Consider the following 23961-nt stretch of genomic DNA (forward strand, 5'->3'; position numbering starts at 1 on the left):
GCTGAGTTTGTACAACAAAATAAGAAATTGTTGCTTTACTTATAGCTTGCCTCCAGATGTTTTAGTTCATACTGAATTTGTCTTTATTTGTTGTTTCCTTAGAATTATTGCTGTATATTTTAAAAATCTGAAATCATTACAGTATAGCAAATTATAGAAGTGAAAACATTGTCTATTATCATGAAATGTCTAAATGAAGATGCAGATTAGAATTCTATACGCTTAAGCACACTTAAAACAAAATCTTGGTTTTATGGAGTTTAAATAACATTGATTTGATCTTTGATTGATCCAGATCACTGCCTGTGTAGTTAAATTAGTTTGGGGTAAATAATGTTGGGATAATATCCCCTTCAGTGCCAGGTTGCTACATTTTTTGAAAAAAATATGAACCAATTCCTATGCCCCACAAGTAACCCAGAGATGCATTTTAAATAAAAGCACATGTTCTACTCATGTAAAAACACGCTGATTCCTGGACCGTCTGCGGGCCAGATTGAGAAGGTGATTGGGCCACATTCGGTCCCCGGGCCTTAGGTTGCCTACCCCTGTTCTAGTTGGTTAATTGGTTCGGCAACTTCCATGCATATGATGTGTGATGCTAATTACTGTCCCCAAGAGTTAAATGATAACTAATTAGATGCAGCTACAGTTGCAAATGGCAACAAAAAGGAAGAGGAGCAGGTTTGCTCAAGTGTGTTGCAGGTAGAAATACTGTTTGTAATGAAGTGAGAGCAGTAGTTTACTTGCTCGCCGTAACAAATAAGAAAGTTTTGAGAATTTAAATTCTAGATTAAAACTGATTACTTAATTGAGAAGGGGATTGTAACAAAAACACTGGGGCCTAATTTGAATAGTAGAGTGCCTGATATCTGGTGGGCAATCTCATCCTTTATTTCCACACTGTGGCTGCAGACCAAATCACCTGTCAGGAGAGTTATGAGATTCAGGTGAGGGTGAGATGCCTTGTCAATCCCAGCAGGTGTATAAGAGGCCTTCGCCCAGGCCCCCGTGATCTACCAGGATCAGCCGGGGATCTACCAGCAGACAATGATCTACTGGTTGGACATCCCTTTATAGAGTATTGAAATGTGCCATTTTTTATATAAAAATATTACTATACATCATCCATATATCAACAAATGTTGCTGCCATAAGACAGGTAGTGAGTCATAATTGTTTAAACAGTTTCCCCATCATATTCCCCTTCATTCCTCTCTGGTGTTATGATAGCGGATTGCATGCAGTATTGACAAAGGGGGTAAGTATCAGAGGAAAATTGGCATAATGCTCGTCTAAAGAATGTCTAGCTTTGAAGGCATTTCTGTAATGTAGGAGTGGTGTGAATCCGACTGCTAAAAGAGCAGAAAGAGGAGATGTTTTTAAAAAGTATGTTTGGAGGAAGATTACGAGGATAAAATAAAGTTGCCTAATGTGCACTTTAATCTTGTATCATTTTACAATATTTAAGGGGTATTGTTGGCATCCATCTGTCTCAAGAGACAATGGAGTGCGCTTCTGGGATTAAAGTCAAAATGCTGTTTTTTGTTACCAAAGTGTGCAAGCCTGAGCAGTGTGTATGAGGGTCCTGGGCTGACTCCATTGCCTACCCACAGCTGGTTTCGCCGTCCACTTGAAGCTGTTTCCCAAAGCATAGCCACTGTTGGATGCTGACAGCTTCTAGGAGCCACAGGTGAGAGCTGAGTGCGCAGTGGGGACCAATGGTGGACAAACTACACCAGAAGACGTATCGAAGCATCATGATTTATTGCTGCTGTAGCAAGAAAACACTAGACTGATGGCCATTTTATTTATTTTTAAGAAAGAGATGTACCAAGGGCAGTTTGTACAACCTTAGCTTTCATTTAGATAGACTTGTTTAGACATCTTTTAGTAAAAAAAAAAAGGTTGTGGTGGATAAACTTTCAAAACAAAAGCCAAAAGATTAGATTGTACCAGTTAATCATTGGGATCAGCAGTTTCTGAGCTTCAATAAATCGTAGTGATGGAAGGGAGCCAAATAAAGCAATGCGCTGCCTTAAGACGGGATATCCTACAGAAAAGCTTGGCTGACAAAGTCTTGGAAACCTTCAGCAAAGGTGATGCCTCCTCAAATCCTCAAAGCATTATTGCCAGCATACACTTATAACTAGGAAGTTTAAAAGCATTCTGTCACACGGGTTTCAGTGGGTAGAGGGTGAGAGTATTATTATTGTTGTTTATTTTTGCACACCCTGTTTCTCTACTGTTTTTCTTTAGAAAAAAGCGTTTTCAGTTACCCTATCATTTCCAGAAGATTTATCTGATTCATCACTGTTATTTGTAGCTCTGGTCTGAATCCTTTGCATCTTCTTAAGCTCTGGTTCCCAGAACTGAATACATTATTCTTAAATTTAGCTTGATATGCAAACTTACACTGCAGGAGCATTAAATTCAACGGGACTGGCTTCTGAGTAAACATGCTTTGGCACGGATCACAGATGTCTTATCACAACTTCCTTTCATAACTTTACCAAAAACTATGCTCAACCCGCCCGTCCCCCACTTCTAACAGGGCAGAGGGAATCGGAGCTGTGTGCTTTCCTTATTCTCTTCCTTTGACGATGTCATAAGGATTTCTCTCTGGTTGCACCCCCCCCCCATTGAGGCAAATCAAGATTTTGGGGAGTTGCATTTTTGTGCACTGATACATTAAATATATCAGTGAGCATTGCTGTGTGCTCCTGGTCATCTTAATTGATTATGATAATACCAGATGACCCTAAAAGCAGTCTCTGCTAATGCAGACATACCAAAGATGCCATTCTTGAAAAGCTCCATTAACTTTATGGGACAACTACTTTTGACAGAGCCAGTAGGAAGACTGCTAAAACAGGTGAACAGATTAGATTAGACATGATGTGTTTTCCAAAGGTAATATTTTTCACCTGATTTTGCTTTGTAAAGAAACCCTTCACAGCTCAGACCTTGTTTAGTATGATTTTCCTTTTGAGATAGTTATTTATTCAGCATTAGACTTACAGGTGTTGCAGGGAATGCAAAGTTTTCTGTTCACAACTCATTAAAATCATGGAATGGATGTAATAAGGAAACTTATTCTGTATTTTTATTATATTTAAAAACAGACATGCTGCCTTTCAAAGTAAAAATTTTCCCCCTAGGCATCTTATGATCAATGTAATTGAAACTTTTTAGCCCCTCATGCTTTATAAACAGAACAGGATAGATTCCCACATAGCATATATAGCATATAATTCATTGGCATAGGGTACAGAGATGACGATTGGTTAATATGGCTTTAAAAGGGGATTATATACATTCCCATAAGGCTCTTAAAAGATACAGGTTCTGATAACTAAATGTCCTGTAAAAATAATAAAATTATGTATTTCAAAAGTTTTGATAAGCACTGGCAGGGAGATGGCTATTTGAACCTGCTAATCTATAGCAAAATAAATTTTAATCTGAAAAATTATGGGTATGGGAATCTTGCTGCAACAGACACATTATGTTTCCTGTATCTTCAGGAAGGCAATCTTAGCAAGAAGGATGAACTTTTCCCTGTGTCTGGTGTGAAGCAAAAGGCTACAGGAAGCTAAACTGTAGACTCGCCCCCAGTTTAGCAATGGATTTTGTTTGGTCCTACATCTTTATTTATTGGATGCAATCTTTTCACCTTAATAAGCATCCTGCTTGGGGGGGGGGAGCTTTAACGTTTTCTTGCCAGTTTTCTTTCCAGATACCCTGTCTTTGTAAAAGAGTGTTCACGTATAGCAGGAGTTTGCAAATAGCTCCCCTGAGATCATGGGAAATTTTTTAAAATGTGAAATAAACCTGCCATGACATTATCGTGCTGATGGAAAACAAACTTGTGGAAATTAACACTCAGGTGTATTCATGGAATAATATTCCTTAGTGTTTGAATTTCCACTTTCCTTTTCCTGTACATGATGGGGTGGCCAGGGGTGAGTGGAAGAATTATTGCCCTGCTCATTTAGCTTGTCTATATCAGCTTCCAGCTCCTCTTCCTTGCCTTAGGCTTTCTTCTACGGTTCTCTTCCAGACTGGAGAAGGGTCAGAAACGCTCACAGGAACTTGCACATTTACAGGAAGCCTTTCTCTTTTTCCTGAGGAACATTCCCTCCTGCTCTGTGCCACATTGCAAGCTGCTTTTTCCGTTCCCGGAGCAGCCTGTGAAATAGTATAAAGGAGCTGTTGAATGGAGGAGCAAGATGAGGGAAGCACACTATTAATGCACGCTTCCCTGGGTCGCAGCCAATATCTCTTGCTCCCTTCCTCTCATTTGCCTTCTTGCATCCGCTACTCCATGAGCACTCCCAAGACTGTGCTGTTCCCAAAGTTATTCCTCCCAGTTCCATCTTCCCATGTGATGTTCCTTATTAATTTCTTCAGTTTCCACAGCCTTCAAATAATAGCAGTTTTTGTTCCCACACATTTGATCAGAATTTACTGCTACATTTTTTTTACAATATAGCACCATTGTTAAGGACATCCCAAAGCTCTATGAATCTACATATTCTCCAGGTCAACTCTGTACACCTGACATGCCACTTTAACATTTAGGCACTGCTTAATTTATTCTACATTACTGAAAAAACACTGGGAATCTGGCATCCCAAATCAGTAGAATCCTTTTATTAATTTCTTACATTTATACATGCATTTAAACATCATTTGACACACACTTCTTAATATATTATTAGTTTTCTAGGCAGCATAATTCTTAGATCTGCCAGAAATGTGAGCAGTAGCTAGCAATTTGGAAAGCCTTTCAGCCCTTCAATTCTCTTAGAAATGCTGCTTAGTTTATCTCTTAAGTATAATGTTGCCTGATTAGCACTGATAAGTTAAATTCTTGTTACCAAGTTGCCAAGATAGAATTCACTTCCTTTCAACATTTACCCAAGGAGTTTTAGCATTAACTGAATCTGTCTTTCTGTAAATTTGGCTTTCCTCTTCCTGAATTAACACACATGCTGTTTACTGATGGTAACATGACATGAAACACTGCTATCAGTTAAATACTTTCAGCAAACACTTTGGAACAATACACATGCCCTTTTCACAAGGTAGCACTTTTAACTTAATGAATTAAGGTGATGCTGTCCATCCACACAAGTACCATCCAGACTAATCTGTTTTTCTTAATTATATTGTTACTGAACCCTTCCCTCGAAATAATGTAAGTGAACATTTTTAAAAAACCCTAAACCTGAAGTAGACAAAAAATTGCAATACATTCATCTAGAACCATAACTGAACACTGTCATCAGTTAAGATAGACCTTGATAGAGTTAATGGTCATATAAAAAGATCTGTGTCCACTTGAGAAACACTATTCAAAAGAATAATTGTTTATCAATTATTGTACATTTTTAAAATCAACACTACTCTTGAGCTACTCCTGTTCAGTGTAACTGGCTTGATTGAAAGAACTTTTGGGTGGATTATGTATTCACATTTTTTGTTAATACATTGAACTGCAATGCCATGATAGGAAGACCCCCCTTTTCCAAGGAACATATCTGTGTACTGAAAAGCAAGTTATATTTTGTTTTATGTGGGGGAAAAAAAGCAGAGGCAAAGCCAGAATCTCTTCCTCATCGCAAACTCCTGTTGACTCCTGTTGTGGCCCACATCTGTTATTCTTGTAAGGTGGTTTAAGTCTACTGCTAGTATGTTTTTAAAAATGTCTTCTTTTTCACTTCTTCAATAATTTACCAGAAAGAAACACTTTCTTCTCACAATATTGCATCATATATTTCACAGTCGTGAAGTCGAAAATCTGAGAGGAACTTCAGTGAGTGTGTGAAAATTGTGTGGCACAGTGAGCTGTGCAGGCAAGGACAGCTGCTCTATAGCATCTATAGTGCAACTTAAGAGGTCGAAAGGAACCTTGAAAAGTCAGCGTTCTTGGAAGGTAGATGGGAGTAATGAGAGTTCATACACATGAAGTTGAATACTTCATGCCAGTGCTGTTTATAGATATTTTATTTTTAGAGAAAATATTTCAGAAATAAATATTTAAATGTAAAGCTCCACCCTTCCCTAGATGAATAAGGAAACAAGATGGAATGAATTTGTGGATTACTTTTATGTTAAGCTATAGCATGGGTAGGCAAACTAAGGCCCGGGGGCCAGATCCGGCCCAATCACCTTCTAAATCTGACCCGCGGACGGTCCGGGAATCAGCGTGTTTTTACATGAGTAGCATGTGTCCTTTTATTTAAAATGCATCTCTGGGTTATTTGTGGGGCCTGCCTGGTATTTTTACATGAGTAGAATGTGTGTTTTTATTTAAAATGTATTTCTGGGTTATTTGTGGGGCATAGGAATTCGTTCATTTCCCCTCTTCAAAATATACAGTGGTGTCCCGCAAGACGAATGCCTCGCAAGACGGAAAACCCGCTAGACGAAAGGGTTTTCCGTTTTGGAGGTGCTTCGCAAAACGAATTTCCTATGGGCTTGCTTCGCAAGACGACAATGCCTTGCGAGTTCCTGCGGGTTCCCCCCCTTTTTCTAAGCTGCTAAGCCGCTTATCAGCTGATCCGATCAGCAGATAAGCCGCTAAAAGCCGCTAATAGCGCTAATAGTGCTAATCCGCTAATCCGTCAATGGGCTTGCTTCGCAAGACGAAAAAACCGCTAGACGAAGAGAATCACAGAACAGATTCTTTTCGTCTTGCGAGGCACCACTGTAGTCCGGCTTCCTACAAGGTCTGAGGGACAGTGGACCGGCCCCCTGCTGAAAAAGTTTGCTGACCCTTGACCTACAGGGTTGTGTGGATAATTTCTGGTGGGGTAAAAGACACCGTTGTTTAGCAGCTTCTGTGGACCACATTGATGACCTTGGAAATGTTAATTGCAATCCGTTGTTCTTTGTTTTTCCTGAGTGGCCATGAAGCGCATCTTATGATCTTTTTAACACATTGGAAACTTAATGTCTCTCCCAAACCTCCCTATCCTATCTTTTCTCTTGTGCTCAGGGCCAGAACTCGAGAGAGTTTTCAACCTGGAGGTTGTCACTGCCAGTAAAAAAAATAGCTCTTTATGAACTAGGTGGTCTGGAAACCTTGTGGGAGGCAAATACACAGCAAATTACTGGCTTCATAAAAGCCCCAGTAACTTTTCATAAAAGCTCCAGTAACTTTCCGTACAAATCCAAACAAATAAAGCTCTATATGAGAATTATTTGCCAGTGAGCAATTCATACAGAAATAAAATACACAAATTTTAGGTTTTGTTTTGTTTTGGGGTGGTTTTTTGTTTTTTTGTTTACATTTACAGCCAGATTTAATACATGCATTTTTCTGAATTGCCACTGTCCTCCTTCAGCAGAGCAGGATTTCCCCTTTCCCTTTTTGGAAGTCTTTGAAAGATTTCACATCTATATATACTGTTTCTGATTGTTCTTTTTTTAGAGGTGCAGAAAAGCAGTGCCTCCAATACAAAGATCTTATGTTACATTAGCAAAAGTGTTTTCTGTTATATTATTTATACACTTATAAATTCTTTAGGCACTGCAGCATTCTGTGTGGAATGGGCTGCAGGAAGGAAAATGGGATAAGGTGGCATCATGTTCAGGCCATAATAAGGAGGAGGAGACTATGAAAAGCATCTGGTAAAAAGTAGCACAAGGCATCATATGCTAATATTGGGTTGTATAGCAGACCCACTGAAATGAATGGGCATTGAATTCAATGGATGTATCCGGAATGTAGAATTAGCCAGATACAACCCATTGGAGAACTCTTAATAGCCTCTTAATTTATTAGAATTCTTAATTAATAATTTTAAGGCTACATTTCCCCCCAACATCTTAGATCTAGCCATGAAACGCTACTAAATGAGTCCCACTTAAAGACAAGTTCCATTTGAGTTTGGAGCAGGCGATTCTCACAGGGTACATGCATTGTGGAATAATCCCAGCTAAGAAGAATTTGGATTTGATATCCCGCTTTATCACTACCCGAAGGAGTCTCAAAGCAGCTAACATTCTCCTTTCCCTTCCTACCCCACAACAAACACTCTGTGAGGTGAGTGGGGCTGAGAGACTTCAGAGAAGTGTGACTAGCCCAAGGTCACCCAGCAGCTGCATGTGGAGGAGCGGGGACGCGAACCCGGTTCCCCAGATTACGAGTCTACCGCTCTTAACCACTACATCACACTGGCTCTTGTTTTGTGTTTTACTGGAGGGTCTCCCTGGTTCACTGTATCCGAACCTGCAGCAGGGTTTTTGGATTTTTGTTGAAAAGTAAGGAAGAAATGGCTGAGTTTCTTCCTTGTATAGGACAGCAGTAGGCCTCTGTTTAAAGAACTCTCGCTAGAGCTATGCAGGCATGGCAGACTTTGCGACAAGCGATCTCAGCAGTATAGAAGATACCAATACTGTCACAGAGGTTTTGATATTTCAATTTTGTTACTGTTCAAACTGATTTTTTTGGGGGGGGGGATTTTATTTTCTTGTAAATTGCTTTGGGGGCACTTGTCAGGGCCAAAAGGTGATATAAAATGCTTTACCATGTAAAATAAAGATATAGAAACTATATTGGAGTAAATTTAAGCACAATCAAATGAGACTTACCGGTACTTCCTCCTAGTCAGCCTGCATAGGACCATACTGCTTGATTACTGATAGTAAATTGTCTCTATTCCAGCATGATTCTAACTCTGTGGTGGAATTTGGCAGTTCCCTTGCTATATTCGTGTGTGCTGTTTTCCATGTGTGCTGTTACTAATACGTGTAAGTTTTGGCTGCACTCAACCTCCTGTTTACTGTGCACTGTGTTTCCAATGCTGGGTTTTTCATCCATGTTCACACAGCAGCATGTTATCTAAAATGCATATGTATCCTGTACTTTGATACTACTGTTTGATGTGTGTTCTTCAAACCAGCTTCACACCCCCTTGGAGTCCTTAAGCTGTTCCTAATTTGTCTCTAGGCAAAGTGTGAACATCTTTTCATGGGGTAAATACATCCGCAACCCCTTCAATGTCCTTGGTGTGTACACAAACAGAAACTAATCTGCCACTAATGTAACTGTGCTGATGTGAACAGCTGGGGCTGAGGACTAAAAAACCCAGCTGTACTGTGTTCTAAGGTGGTAACATGAATACGCCCTTAGAATTAGGATGGTTGACTGTACACGTGCTGCTTTAGCTAACCTTGTAATAGATAGATAGTTGGCCTATAGTGTGTATTAAAATTATATGTTTTACAGCAAGGGTGAAAGTGCAAAAGGTGCCTATGGTTGCAACCTGCTCACTAAAAAGGATGTTGCTTAGGACACTTGGTATTTCTCACGATTTTGGTTTAGAAGTCTATGCAGCTACTGAGCAAAGGTCACCAGTCCATTGTACCTATTGAATGCTTTTTGCAACTTGATGGCAATTTGTACGGCTGGCCATCTCTGTGGTTATCTAGTTAACTGTATTATAGTTTGGGCCAGCTGAGAAACTAGAAACAGGTTTGATAAAAATAGGCAACTTCGTTTGGGAGTTTCAGTTATTATGAACAACAATTCATGTTTCACGTTTGTACCTGCTTGGCATTTATAGTTGGGAGTTGTATGAAAGGAAAAATCAATAAGATAATTTTAACAAAGTCCCTGCCCTGTTCATATGATATGTTGTTCTAAAAACACATAAGAGGCGAATGTCAATTTACAAATGGAAAGTGATTCAGTTATCAGGAGAAAATTATATTTTTGTGCTTCTGTGATGGAATTAATAACAATGAGGCAAAGAAAAATCAATAGACTATTCAGTTATATTTCACACTAAACAATTACATAATCCTGGGGGGTATTTCTCATGTTTCTGATGTACATCTCATTTTTCCCAGGGCAAGCAGAAAATCAGTACCTCTAGGCTTGTATGAACCTGGTGAACTTCCAAGCTTTTTTTAATCAACTGACATACATAATACAAAATATTTTTAAGATCCCTTCTCTTTTGATAACAGGTAGCAATAGAGAGCAATTTTTTAAAAAATGATAAAGTTAAAATGAGGTCAAGACAGCCATACAGAAATAGAGAAGTGCTAAGGGCTAATTTAAGATCTTCTGTGGGGTTAAAAAAGAAAACCACTAGGGAAAATGTGTATCTACATATGCATCTCCCATATAACATCTAGCTTGTGTAGATAGCCCAATGGGTGGGGCTCAAACAGCATCTTCCAACATGTAGGTCATGAGACACAAGTGGGTTGTGAAGCCTGTGCAAATTGGTTGTGGGCTTTATAAGCAACCCCAAAGTAATTATTAATTGTAACCCTTAATGAGAGTCCCATGGACTGCAAGAAGATCCAACCTATCCATTCTGAAGGAAATCAGCCCTGAGTGCTCACTGGAAGGACAGATCGTGAAGCTGAGGCTCCAATACTTTGGCCACCTCATGAGAAGAGAAGACTCCCTGGAAAAGACCCTGATGTTGGGAAAGATGGAGGGCACAAGGAGAAGGGGATGACAGAGGACGAGATGGCTGGACAGTGTTCTCAAAGCTACAAACATGAGTTTGACCAAACTGCAGGAGGCAGTAGAAGACAGGAGTGCCTGGCGTGCTCTGGTCCATGGGGTCATGAAGAGTCGGACACGGCTAAATGACTAAACAACAACAACAACAATCCTTAATGATGAATACCTCTTACACCTTTTTGTTTTGTTGTCTTATTATAATGCCATGTTGATATTTGTAACCAAACACCAGGAAGGCTGAATCTTGGGAACTCCTCTCTGGGGCAGATCCAGTGATGGTTCGCCCCAAGCTGCTCATAGAGGCAGTTGTTTCAGTGACTATTTCAGCTCAGCTCCAATACACAGGAGCTGCCTTTGATTGGGCTAGATGAAGTACTTCATGAAGTATTTACCAATGCCGTGAAAATTGTAAACTTTCTCAACACCAGTTCGCTCAGTGCATGTGTGTCTGAAATCTTATGTTTGGAGATGGATTCTGAACATGTACGCTTACAACTTCACACAGTTGTTTGTTGGCTGTCAAGGGGCCGTGTGCTGCAGAGACTCTTTGAGTTACACAAGTACATGTGTTTCTTTTGATCAAGAAGTCCTGACTTGCAAATAATTTAGCCAAGACAATTGGCTAGCAAAGTTAGCATACCACACTGACATGTTTTGTAATCTGAATGACTTGAACTTAAGCCTACAAGGTTGAAACAAAAAGATCTTTGTACATGCCACAACTTTCATGAGAAAAATTGAGTTCTGGGCAGTTTGGGTTTGGCAGAGGACAATGGATTCTTTTACATGCTTGATAGAATTTCTTGTTTCACTTGACGATAAAGAAAGTGAGATTAAAACTAACATTAAGCAAACAATTACGAGCCATTTGAATTTGCCGCATGGAAAATTTATCAGCTGAAGAAACGGGAGTACGTGCAAAGCACACTTGCAACTGATGCTGCAAAATTGTCTTTGTGAAAAAAGAACTACAGATTGGAACTGTCTTGTGATAGGGTCTTCACAGATAATATTTTGGAAGTGAGGTTATCTGAATGCTAGATTGATGTTACCATTGAGTATCTTGAGCCTGGTGATGAAGCAGTATCTGTGCTGCTGTCATTTGGTAATACCGTATATTCCCGTCTATAGGACGCCCCCGTGTATAAGACACCACCCCCTATTTTAGGGGACTCAATTTTAGGAAAATGAGGGGAGATGGCCCAAAGTTGTTGAGCCTCTCCCCCCACACAGCTGGGGGCAGGAAACACTTCCTAGATTGTTTCCCGCGTGCAGCAGCATTGGGGGAATTTGTGTTCCTGCCAGCTATTATGTTCCGATGCCACCGCACGCAGGAAACAACCCAGGGAGCGCCCGCCACACGCAGCGGCATTGGGGGAAGTTGCACTTCCACCAATGAGCTGGCTGGTGGTGTACCGCTTCTCTCCCCCCACCCATACCACTATCCATGTATTGGATGACCCCAGTTTTTTGATGTAAATTTTGAGTAAAAAAACCTTGTCCAATACACAGAAAAATATGGTATATATCTTTGTGAGACAGGTTTTTCATCAGTGGGTGCTATAAATATGAAATACAGAAGCAGGGCGTGTACCACTAATGATCTGAGACAGTTTGACAACCATCAAACCCCATACTGACCTTAAAAATGCAGGCCTAGCCATCCTACTTATAGTTGCCAAAATAGACTTCATAGTTAATAAAGTTTTTCTCTCTTTCATTGTTTGTTGTATCTAACACTGCTTTTGTAACCTTACATTTTAAGGATAATTTTTATAGCTTATGAAGTGATATCCTTCAGTCAAATGGTTGATGTACTTACATTCTCATAAACGAAACTGTGAATAGCTTTGTAAGTGCTATAAGTATTTCAACAAATTCCACTGCCTTTCTGCAGATCCCTCTGCTATCTCAGGAAGCAAGTGGTGTCCAAGGATGAGTTTTTTCTGTCATATTTCATCTCTGGAACACTCTCACTGTAAGGGTTGCTAAGAGGCAACTGTGTTCTCCTTTCAGTGCTTAAGTGAATACATTTTTAGCGTTTCTGCTCATTTTTATCTGCTTCTGCTAGTTTTTATCAGCTTCTGTTGCTCATCTTTGTGCTTTATTTTATACATGTTTATCAACACTTGATTATTTTATGATCATAAATTTCTCTCTGTGTGGAAATCTCTAGTAAAAGGTGAAAGATTAATGCAAAGTGAACAGAAACCAGAGTACAGCTTATTAAATTTTAGGTTACTGCTTTTATTGGTGAAATTCACCTATAACATATAGAAAGAAAATCTGCCTCAATTATCATTGGGGGTGGGGGTGGGTAAGAATAGGAAATGAAGAATCCCCAAGGCTCACAGCTGCAGTTCTCAAAAAAGGATGTCTGTCAAGAATTTAGTATAAAGTACTCTTTTTGTCTCATATATCCTTTAAATCTCAGATTAATGGCGTTAAAGCATCTAACTTCAGACTGAATGTCATGTCCTTGCATAGTATTCTATGTTACAAAGCAGATTAGAAAACCCAGTGCTCAGTGAACAAAGGGCAGCCACCTATGTGACAATGAGCTCACTTTAATGAGGAATGCAGAAACATTTGCTTAAAAGGAAAAATATATTAAAATCAGATTTTAACAAATCTTCTTCCCTTAATGAATGTGTAAGTTATCCTCCCATATCAAATCTGATTTGCTCATCTGTGGGCCAGGCTGGTAGTTAATTAATAATTGTACTTCTTGGTACCACATTATTATTTTAATTTTATTCCGGCGCATAAGGAGGGGAGGTTTAACCTTACCCTTCTGTCTCTAGCAACAAGCCTGATGAAAATCTGCCCTCTAATGTACTGAAATTAGCATGTGGGGACAATCTCCCATTGATGTAAAGGGGAGCCCTTTCTTTGCTAATGTTATATAATGCCTTGATGTCAGACAGGGGCTTTATGTACATTTGTAGATTTACAGGTGATACATTAACCGTCTTATAGAAACACACGCTATTAATAAATGAAAACAGGAAATACTTTTAGACATAGTAGCTATTGGCTTCACAGTCAACTTGGTTGATTTATCCAAGTTAGGGGTTTGTTGTTGCTTTTTACTGAAATTGTATAAAATGCCTGCAACTTGAATGAACGCTTAAGTACGAAGCATCTGCTATGTCTGTTACCTAGTTCTAGCAGCTGTTTCACGTAGGTGGCAACTTAAACACAATGGTTTATTTCTGCTGCGGCTTTTGTTCATTCTTTTGCTCACAGCTTGTTAAAGCCATGAAATGGGTTTTTGTTTTGCTTTGTTTGTTTCTGTGTGCAAGGAGCAATCATAAACCGGTGAAACTTTTCTGCCTATATCTTTGCCCAGAGATCACCTAGTAAGGTTACCAGCTCACCGGTAACAATCGTACATTGAATTCTGGTGATTAACAGAATTAGGAACTTCCATTTGGTTAAATGGGTGTTGGATTTTACCCCAAGGTAGCCAAACACTGTTAGATCTTTTCCTGCCCCTTCTACATTGGGGATTGATTTGATTTTATACCCTGCTCTCCCTTCCAAAGGATCCCAGGAAGGAAGGATCTCTCCTCTTATTGACAAGAAGTTATGGGGGGGGGGGGAAGCAGAATCCCATGGTTAAGGCATCTCTTCCCTGAACACTGATTTATAAAGATTATTGCCTTTCCTAGAGCAATACATTAGTCAAGGAAGCCACACTGGAATGGCTACTATTGCTCATAGTTTTGGAAAACACCACAGTGTTAAAGCAGGGAGAGCATAGATTATGTATTGGTATGAATGTGGTGCTGAATGGGACAGTGTTTCCAGCTTACCGTATTTTTCACTCCGTAAGACGCACCAGACCATAAGACGCACCTAGTTTTTGGAGGAGGAAAACAAGAAAAAAACATATTCTGAATCTCAGAAGCCAGAACAATGAGAGGAAAATACCGCTGCGCAGCGAAAGCAGTGATCCCTCTTGCTGTTCTGACTTCTGGGATAGCTGCGCAGCCTGCATTCGCCCCATAAGATGCACACACATTTCCCCTTACTTTTTAGGAGGGAAAAAGTGAGTCTTTATAGAGCAAAAAATACGGTATATTACCATGTCGGTGCTTGATGAGACTTTCAACGGGTTATACCAGGCACAATGTTGTTGTCTTTGACAGATGCAATTTGAGATCATGTGTGCCAGGTCATCAAGAACTAACTTTGCAACTTTGGGCTACTCCAAAATGATGAGGAAAAATACTTACTATTTGCCAATCATCTTGTTCAATGAAACATTCTGCTCCATTATATCAGGCAGGCAACAGAAAGAGAATGTTAGTTGAGTACCCGGCTAGGTTGCATTGGGTTGAGTGAGGCCCTAGTTTGCACACCTGTCTTATTCATGGGCATCTGTGTTAGCTTTCCAGGTTCGTGGCAGTTTTAAAATGCTCTTTCAAACAGAAGCATGTCAGTGAACCCTGTTGAAGGTGGTCCTTTAATGCAGCAGTTACCTTTTGGGAGACCTGAGCTTCCTCAGTTGTTGTAGAAGAGGAGCTATGTGTATCTTAAATATTGTATCCACTCAGAAACTGCTGAGGTAATATAATATGAGGTAGGTCAAAGTTTTATTTTTTTCCACAAATTATGATTTTATCAGCATTTCCTAGACTAAATTGTGAACTTGACATGATCCAACATACACAAAAGGTGTTGGCAATTTCCCATAATTATAAAAATAATAATTAAAAAAGGCCATTTATTTTCAGAACAACTTCTGATATGTAACAACTCTGATGATGTCTGAATGTTTAAGTTAGCAATTATATGGTGCCAGGCATCTGCATTTTTCTTTCTTTAAAGGTGAACTGGATTTGAATAGTATGCATGGCTAAAAGCTAGATTTTGAGAATGGCAGTACTTTGTATCACAAAAATACTGAAGATCTGTGTTAATGGATTTTACCATGAATTGCTCTTTTGAAAGAAAGATTACTTATGAGGTGGTGAATCTTATAATTTTCTGAACTAAAGATAGCATGGATTCAACTTCAGTTTATTATAAGCTGTATTAATAGCCTTTGCCAATATACAGTTGTGCCTCGCAAGACGAAATTAATCTGTTCCGCGAGTCTCTTCGTCTAGCGGTTTTTTCGTCTTGCGAAGCAACCCTATTAGCGGCTTAGCGGATTAGCGCTATTAGCGGTTTAGCGGCTATTAAAGGCTTAGCGGATTAGCGGCTAAAAGGCTATTAGCGGCTTAGCGGCTTAGAAAAAAGGGGGGGAAGCGAAAAAAAATCGGAACACTTGCAAGCCCATAGGGAAAATCGTCTTGCGAAGCAGCTCAAAAATGGAAAACCCTTTCGTCTAGCGGGTTTTCCATCTTGCGAGGCATTCGTCTTGCGGGGCACCACAGTACAGAGCTCAGCTTACTGAACACTGTCCTAGAAGACCTTTATTATGAAATTATAAATTTCCTGGCCTAAGTTAAACTTCCAAGCACTTATCTGTAGTTAGTAGATATGTAAGCATTTACAATTTTGGTGCAAAATCCTATAATTATTTTGACTTCTAGGGCACTTCTCATCTCAGTGACTTCTCATCTTAATTATCGTCTGTTTACACTATGCCATTTTCCTATCAGAAAAGACTATTCTACCTTAATACTGGCACAAGATTAGTCTTCCAGCTTCATTTAATGATCTCATACCCTTTAACATTTCTCCGCTGAAAATAGAGATGTCTCATTCCATACAGATAACTTTACTATATTTATACCCCACACATCTTACTGGGTTGCCCCAGCCACCCTGGGCAGCTTTTTATTATATATAAAAGCATAATAAAACATTTAAAAAATCTTCCCTATACAGGATTGCCTTCAGACAGCTCAGGAGCCAAATAACTCCATACCCTCCAACATTTCTCCAATGTAAATAGGGACATCCTAAGGAAAAGTGGAACATTCCAGGATCAAATCAGAAACCGAGACCGCTTCTCTAAATTAGGGATGTCCCTGGAAAATAGGGACACTTGGAGGGTTTATGAACTCCTTGCTTTACTGTTCACCCTTTAGCATGTTAAACCTGTTATATGACTTCTTATGTTCAAGAAAGGCCTGAAAGACCATTCAGTTATTAATTAGACCTGCTATATAGAGGCTTCCAGTTACGCTATGCTCCTTCCTCCATACTTCTTCTTAAATAGTTTTCATAAATGAGGCCAAATTGCCCTTCAGCCTCTCATTCTGGCAAATGGCATTTCCATTTACAAAACCACAAGCTACAGCCTGCTCTATAAGAGGGAAGGGCAAAGAGAGACAAGCAAACCTGGCAACCCAGCCCCACTTTCTTCTTAACTCAATCACCACCATCTTGTGAATTTTTCCACTCTCCCCACCCTCACCCGGGCTGCCTTCCCTAACAGCCCTTTAAGCTGAGGAACTGAATCTGAATTGGAAAAAATAATAACGAGAGCTTTGTTTTAAGCTAGAATTTGGGTAAAGCCTTCAAGAGTGCCTGTCTGGTAGAGAGGGTTGGTTGTGGAATCACAGTTAGAGGAGGCTCAGTGCACCACAGAGAGGGACAGAAAGTCTGAGGGGGAAACGAGGCGAAGGTGATATTGAACTTTATATTTAAAACAGAATAGCTGTTACCAGTGCTTTTTTCCTGGAGGTACACAGGGGTACACATACCCCTAAGCATTCGTACTTTTGAATCTTTTATTTTTGTCCATTTACTGTATTTATTTTCCCCAATTTGAACTATAAAATGGTGATATTGTTGAGTCAAAATGAGAGAACCTGTAAACATTTTTTTTTTCAGAAAGAAAGCACTGGCTGCTATGGAACTTTAAATAGACAGTTATGTTAGATCAGAAAAGGGGAAAGATAAGAACCCTATACAGTCCTGCTTCGGGTTGCGCGATTTCGGGTTGCGCACCGTGTTTTGGATCCCCTCCAAAATTTTGGGGTTACACGCTAATGAAGCTCCTTGTCTTTAGGTTATGTTTTCTCCTTAACTACCAAACTGAACTTTTAACCTCCTGTGCAGTACGGATAAATGTTCTTATTGAAATATCTACACGGGGTCACAATGTGTGTATGGCATCGACCACATAGCTGGAATGTATGTGTGCATGCAAGAAAGATAAAACTGAGAAAGCTTAAAAGCACTCCCTTCCTAACTGTGAAAACGTTAGGAGAAATATGAATTTATTTCTTTATATCTCAGTACCCCTGCAGTGTAGGTATTCTGGCACTTTCCCAAAAGAATAAAGAAAATAAAGAAAAGCAATTCGCTCTCCCTGGGGAGCGGACAAGACTGGGCACGTGCTTGATCTCTTAATTTCAAACGTACTCACTACAAATGAAAATAGTTAAATTACTGTAGATTTGCTTTCACCTCCAAGTCAGTATTATTTGGCTACTTGCCCTTTCTGTGCTTTTAGCTATTTTAGAATATCAAGTTTTTATACTTGGTGGAATATGTCAATCAAACTGGGATGCCGAACTGTATCTCATTTCAAGAATGTAAGTGAGGCTGGAGACATATTGAGCATGATTTGTTCTTCTTCGTTGCCTTCCTCTGTGAAATAAGGGATGATGGGCAAATGTTGCAGACATTCCTAAACAAGAGCAAACATAATTATCAGCAAATGAAAGAAAGTCTAACCCAGTACAGCCAGCTCTTATTATAATTACTTGATGAGAGAGATTGATAAACAGCAGGATTGTAGGTAAATTAAAACTATAGGCATTCTGCTTTATGTAATATGAATGTCTAAAAGTTTTAATTTGCCTACGGTCCTGCTCTTTATCGATCTTACTCATCAAGTAATAAAAAGTTATATATTCTATTGTTTTCTGCATTTTTTATTGCACAATCAGAATTGATTTTGCAATGGGGTAAATAAAGTTTGAGTTTTAGAAAGTTAAAAGCTTTTTCAGTATGCTTGATGAGGACATTAAATTACGAAATGATTCTTTAAAGTTGGGGTAGTGTTTGGCTGAATCTAGACATGTATAAATAACCCTGTGATAATTATTTTTTTAAAAAAAACACGTTTACAAATATATATGGAATTTCTCATTAGCTCACCATTGTCATCTAGCATCACTTTTGTATAATGTACTTAAAACACATTAAAAATGTTATATTTGCAGCTGTATAACTGAGTCCTTGGTCTGTTGCTAAGTTCCCAATATGGTACCTGTGGGCATCATTGCATCCCCAGACATTTCTCTGATGCTAGTCAAGGCTCCCAGTCCCTCCCATTACTTTTTTTTTTTACTGGTGTTTTCGTTGTCTGCTTGAGAAGGTTTCTTCTTTGTGGGGGTACTGTCAGCTTTTTCTGTGCTTTATTTGTTTTTTTTGGGTGCAGATGTTTTGCCTGTGGTTGGTTGTTCTAAGCACCACTAGTTTTTATGAAAAGTGTATTTTGAGATATCCACTATAGTTTCTTAGACTTCAAAAGTCCTCCCAGGGCCAAAATGTTGTTTGTGGCTATTGAGTTTTGAAGATGTGAGAAAGTTGAGTCTGAAGGACACACTCTTTGGGAGGTGTTCTTGAATTACTTTGCTCAAGAGGTAAAATGCATTATACTAGTAGTTACAGTTAGAAAGCAACATTGGGAATGAAATTAAGAAAGGTTGGATTTTGCAAGAAATTTTTCAAAAAGGATGGAGTGACAAGAAAACAGTATAATTGTGTCAGCTATGAAATTTACTGAGTGTGTGAGGAAATGTACAGCAACACTTCGTTCAGCTCCAGCCTATTTTGCCTGCTGGTGGACTCTGAATTTCACCATAGCTTCTCAAAAAGTCTTCTGTTAAAGAATTCTCTTCTTCTTACCTCTTTGGTAAGTGGTTATTAGGCATGAGAGGTGAATCAGATACTCTTAATGGGTTTCTTTAAAAAGAAACAGTTTCTCCCTAAGTGGAGAAAACAAGCAAAAACAAAGCATCCAAAATCTTTTTTGAAAATGTCAGCTTTGTGATTAAAGTAATTAATTAAAATACTTCCTTTCCCCCTCTGTCACAGCCTCTTCAACCTGCTACTTATGTTTAATATTAAAAAGACTTTTCAGTAACACACACAAACACGTGTGTGTGTGTGTGTGTGTGTGTGTGTGTATGTAATATTGTTTATATACCATATGTATATGTTTCCCAGATATTTATTTATAGGTCATACAATCCAAAACAGAACTAAATTCACACAAGACAATTGATTTAAATGGGCTACAGTATATTTAATTCTGTGCTGGAATATGGCCATAGTGTTTAGTCAATGTTTGTGCAATTCTGCTCTTAATATATTTAAAGTAAGCTCTCTTTTTGTATTTAAAGCTGTCTTTTGGGGAGATATTGCCTTAGATGATGAAGACTTAAAAATGTTTCATATTGACAGAACAATTGATCTTACGCAACATTCAAATGAAAGACTTGGACATAATACAGGTAAGTTGCTAAATATTTTGGTTTATTAAAATGTAACCAGTGTTCCGTCATGAGCACTTGCAATAGATTTGTATTCTTATGGAGCAAAAAATCCCATATGCATAAAGATATTTATTCAAAACATTTATGTCCCACCTTCATGTTGCATATAGCAATTGCCTACAATAAACACAACTATAATCACAGTACAGTATCGTAAAGCACAATTCAAAATGAGAGCTTGAGAAAGAATCAGTTTGAGAGATCACAGTGATAAAGTCAGACAAGCACATAAGCTTGTTGGTATAAAATACTGTTTTACCCGTCATGGAAATGTCATCAGGGGTGGGGCAGCTTGATCTCTTGCAGCAGGAACTTGCAGAATCTAAGTGCTATGGAGAAGGCTATCCTGTTCCATACCTGCTAACTGAATTTCTGGTAGTGACCTCCCTCCTGTGACTTGAAGGTATGGGGAAGCTAATGAAGGTAGGAATGATCTTTTAGGTATTCTGATCCCACCCACTTCCCCAAAAATTCAGTCTTTAAAGAAAATAACCAGCACTTTGACAGTGATGTTGCTGTAACAGTTCATTCAGATTAGCTGGCTCCAAGGGACTTTCCATCACCGAACATTTGATGTAAATGGTTCAACCTTTACCTGACCATGGGCCTCGTTGTTTTGTTAATTCTGTGCTCCCTAGGTACAAAGACTAGGAATAAATCAGCATTTCTCCCAATGCAGTGGTGTAAAAAGTAGAGTTCTCCAAGGTTCAATATCAGGACCTGATCTTTTTAATTTCTTCATAAATGACTGGAAGTTAGGGGTGAGCAATAAGGTAACCAAGTTGGCTGGACTCACCAAAGTTCATACAAAACATTCTCCTTCTGAGTGTGTTGTCTGGGGATTGAGTGGAGACAAAAAGGACCTTATATACCATGCCTACCACGTGCATAAGTACCAGGGAAAACATTATAGATACCCACAGGGCTTTCCATGGGAAGAAATGCTGAGAACAGTTTGTTAATGCACGGTACAGCTGTGTAAATATCCAGCTTACGTTAACAAGCCTGGGAAGTACAGTGTGATGATGAGGAAACTGCAGGCCATCCTTATTAGTGAGTGTCGACTGTAACGGAGAGGATCTGATCTATGCTGCACCCCAGATCTATGCAGAAGGAAGCAGAGAGCAGCTTGGATGAAATTCATATCCTCATTCCACTTTCCCATGACCTGCCAACAAAGTCTGTTTGGTGTGTGAAACAGAAACCAATTCTATTTCAAGCCAACCCCATACCTGATGGTTGATAAGGATATATGCACTATGCAATCCCTAGCTTTTTGTCCATACTTTAGACATGGGCAGGAGAATATATTTCTGTGTTTCTGCTTTGGAGAAGCTGTTGGATGCAGCATACCTACTTGAATCAGCACCAGTAAACCACAGAGCCTAGGACTTGCCGATCAGAAGGTCGGCGGTTCAAATCCCCGCGACGGGGTGAGCTCCTGTTGCTCAGTCCCAGCTCCTGCCAACCTAGCAGTTTGAAAGCACGAAGTGCAAGTAGATAAATAGGTACTGCTCCGGCGGGAAGGTAAACGCCGTTTCCGTGCGCTGCTCTGGTTCACCAGAAGCGGCTTAGTCAGGCTGGCCACATGACCCAGAAGCTGTACGCCAGCTCCCTTGGCCAATAAAGTGAGATGAGCACCGCAACCCTGGACCTAATGGTCCACGACTGGACCTAATGGTCAGGGGTCCCTTTACCTTTACCTTTAATAACCTCTGCAATTGGATCAATTTCCTTGGATAGAAACAGCGAAGGAAAATAATCTCAACTACGGTTCCATTCTACTTACCTGTTTATAACTAAGGCAGAGCCCAAATTTTAAATGTTCAAACTATTGACTTGAATTAAATGAAAGAAATGAAAATGGATGGGCAAAACTGGGAGCTTATTTCTGTGGTGGTGTCCTGCAGATCATAACCTAGAGCAGGGGAGGACCAGAGAAGCTCAACAGATGAGCAGGACCACGGATAGCTCCCTGTGGAGCTGTGTGCTTTCTGGCCAAAGCCAGGGCGGCACTTGAGACAGGATTTGGAAGGAAATTGCAGTCTTAAGTAGTCATGCTGTACCTATTATTTCTCTGCCCCTCTAAAGAATGGCTGGTAAAGAGGCTGCACACCCTATTATTGAGGTGCTGGCTGCAGTGGAGGAGGTGACCCTCCTGTTGCTCTTAGAGATGGCATGGAGGTCAAAACGGGTTTTCTTGCACTGTCAAGCATTCTCCTTGAATAATGGGCGAGATAAATGGATTGACAAATTGGTAAAAATTGGTAAGAGACTGTGGGTTTTTTTTGTTTTTTTTTGGTTAGGTGCTTTTCTCTTTGTCTCTTTCTCTATTTTTCTTTCCCATCTGTGCCAGCAGTAGCACTTATTTCAGATACCATCAGCTGCAAGTTGCTGTCTCCCATCCCCTGAATGTAGTGTTGACCAATCCCATGCCACCATATCCCATGCCTTTGAATGATAGGGACATTCTGGGGGGAAATGTCAGCCAATAAGAGCAGATTTTACTTACTTACTCACTTGCCAGCTTACATGCTATCCCTCCTTTCCTTCAAAGGAGCCCAGGGCAGCAAACACATTAAAACTAAAACAATGCAATTGAAACATTTAAAAACAACCTTCTAAAAGCAATCATCTGCTCTCAAATAATAACATCTGAGTTGCCAGGGACAGGCCTTTCAGCCATCAAATGCCTGGGATTTGGCATTGGGGGTAAAGTTTGCTGTTCACCCCCGAAATTTGTCCCATGCCTGAAAAGCAGCGCCGTAATTTCCTATTAAAACCAATTCAGCCTCAAGTTTCTTCCCTCCTTTACGAGCTTTTTCCTTTACACCGTGGCTGGCTGAACAGTTCTGCATCACAACTGCCGTGTACGCAATGTTCTTCCCTGCCATACAGCCTTGAAACAAGTTACCTTTCATCCAAAGAGAACTGCGTAGGAGCGGTGCAACAAAGCACTGTCTTCGCCTTAAGATCTGAAGGTGTTTTTGTGCAATTCATAATAGATAGAGATTTGTTTCATCAGTTAAGTAATGCCAGAATGAGTTTTTAATAGAAAAAAATGCCCCGAGACAAATTCTTTAGAACTTCCATAATTATATCCCTGATTTATTAACATGAAATCTGCGTACAGCATGCAAACAATTATAAAGCACTAATCTGTGCTAACATGTTTACATTGTTAGCAGTGGAGTCTAATTCAAAGAAAATATATCTGTTTATTTCTCTGGGAAACACTTCCAACTGCTGCTGTGATGTCTTTTTATACTAACAACCATGTAACTGTTGACTCAGGGCAGGACTTTGGGTCCCATTGAGAAGTGACACCCAAAATGTAGCAGGTCAGCTGCCTATTCCTGCATTGGAGAGGGTCAGGCTAGATGTCCCTCAGGGTCACTTCCAGATCTATAAATCTATTATCTATTATCTATATTTTGAAGTAAGTGCAGTAGTACATATAATCATATAAAGAGGATGTAAGACTATTTAAAGTAGTAGTAGTAATAGTAATAATAATAATAATAATAATAATAATAATAATAATAATAATAATAAATTTATTAACTTATACTCCGCCCATCTGGCTGGGTTTTCCCAGGAACTCTGGGTGGCTTCCAACAGGAGATTAAAAATACATTAAAACATCAGTCATTAAAAAACTTCCCTAAACAGGGCTGCCTTCAGATGTCTTCTAAATGTCATATAGTTTATTTCTTTGACATCTGATGGGAGGACGTTCCACAGGGCGGGCACCACTACCGAGAAGGCCCTCTGCCTGGTTCCCTGTAACTTGGCTTCTCACACTGAGGGAACCGCCAGAAGGCCCTCAAAGCTGGACCTCAGTGTCCAGGCCGAACAAAGTATGTGAAGTAGTGCACTTTCATATCTAAAGAGAGCCCACCTCCATCCCCCAATAAGACAGTTGTAGTATTTGTTGTCGTTTAGTCGTGTCTGACTCTTCGTGACCCCATGGACCAGAGCACGCCAGGCACT

At 39.6% G+C, this 23961-nt stretch overlaps 1 protein-coding gene across 5 annotated transcripts in view; it reads left to right on the top strand.

Moving 5' to 3' along the window:
- Positions 1 to 23961, top strand: part of TLL1 (tolloid like 1) — a 128110-nt gene that overhangs the window by 36719 nt on the left and 67430 nt on the right. For 3 of the 5 annotated variants that reach the window (XM_083520255.1, XM_083520259.1, XM_083520256.1), the window contains one exon: positions 19816 to 19926. In XM_083520255.1, coding sequence (XP_083376381.1) covers positions 19816 to 19926 — 111 coding nt within the window. The remainder of the gene's footprint in view (positions 1 to 19815; positions 19927 to 23961) is intronic. The other 2 variants (XM_083520258.1, XM_083520257.1) reach the window with 1 other exon arrangement.

The sequence above is a fragment of the Podarcis liolepis genome (assembly GCF_965112155.1).
Source record: "Podarcis liolepis genome assembly, chromosome: 9".
NCBI classification, from domain to species: domain Eukaryota; kingdom Metazoa; phylum Chordata; class Lepidosauria; order Squamata; family Lacertidae; genus Podarcis; species Podarcis liolepis.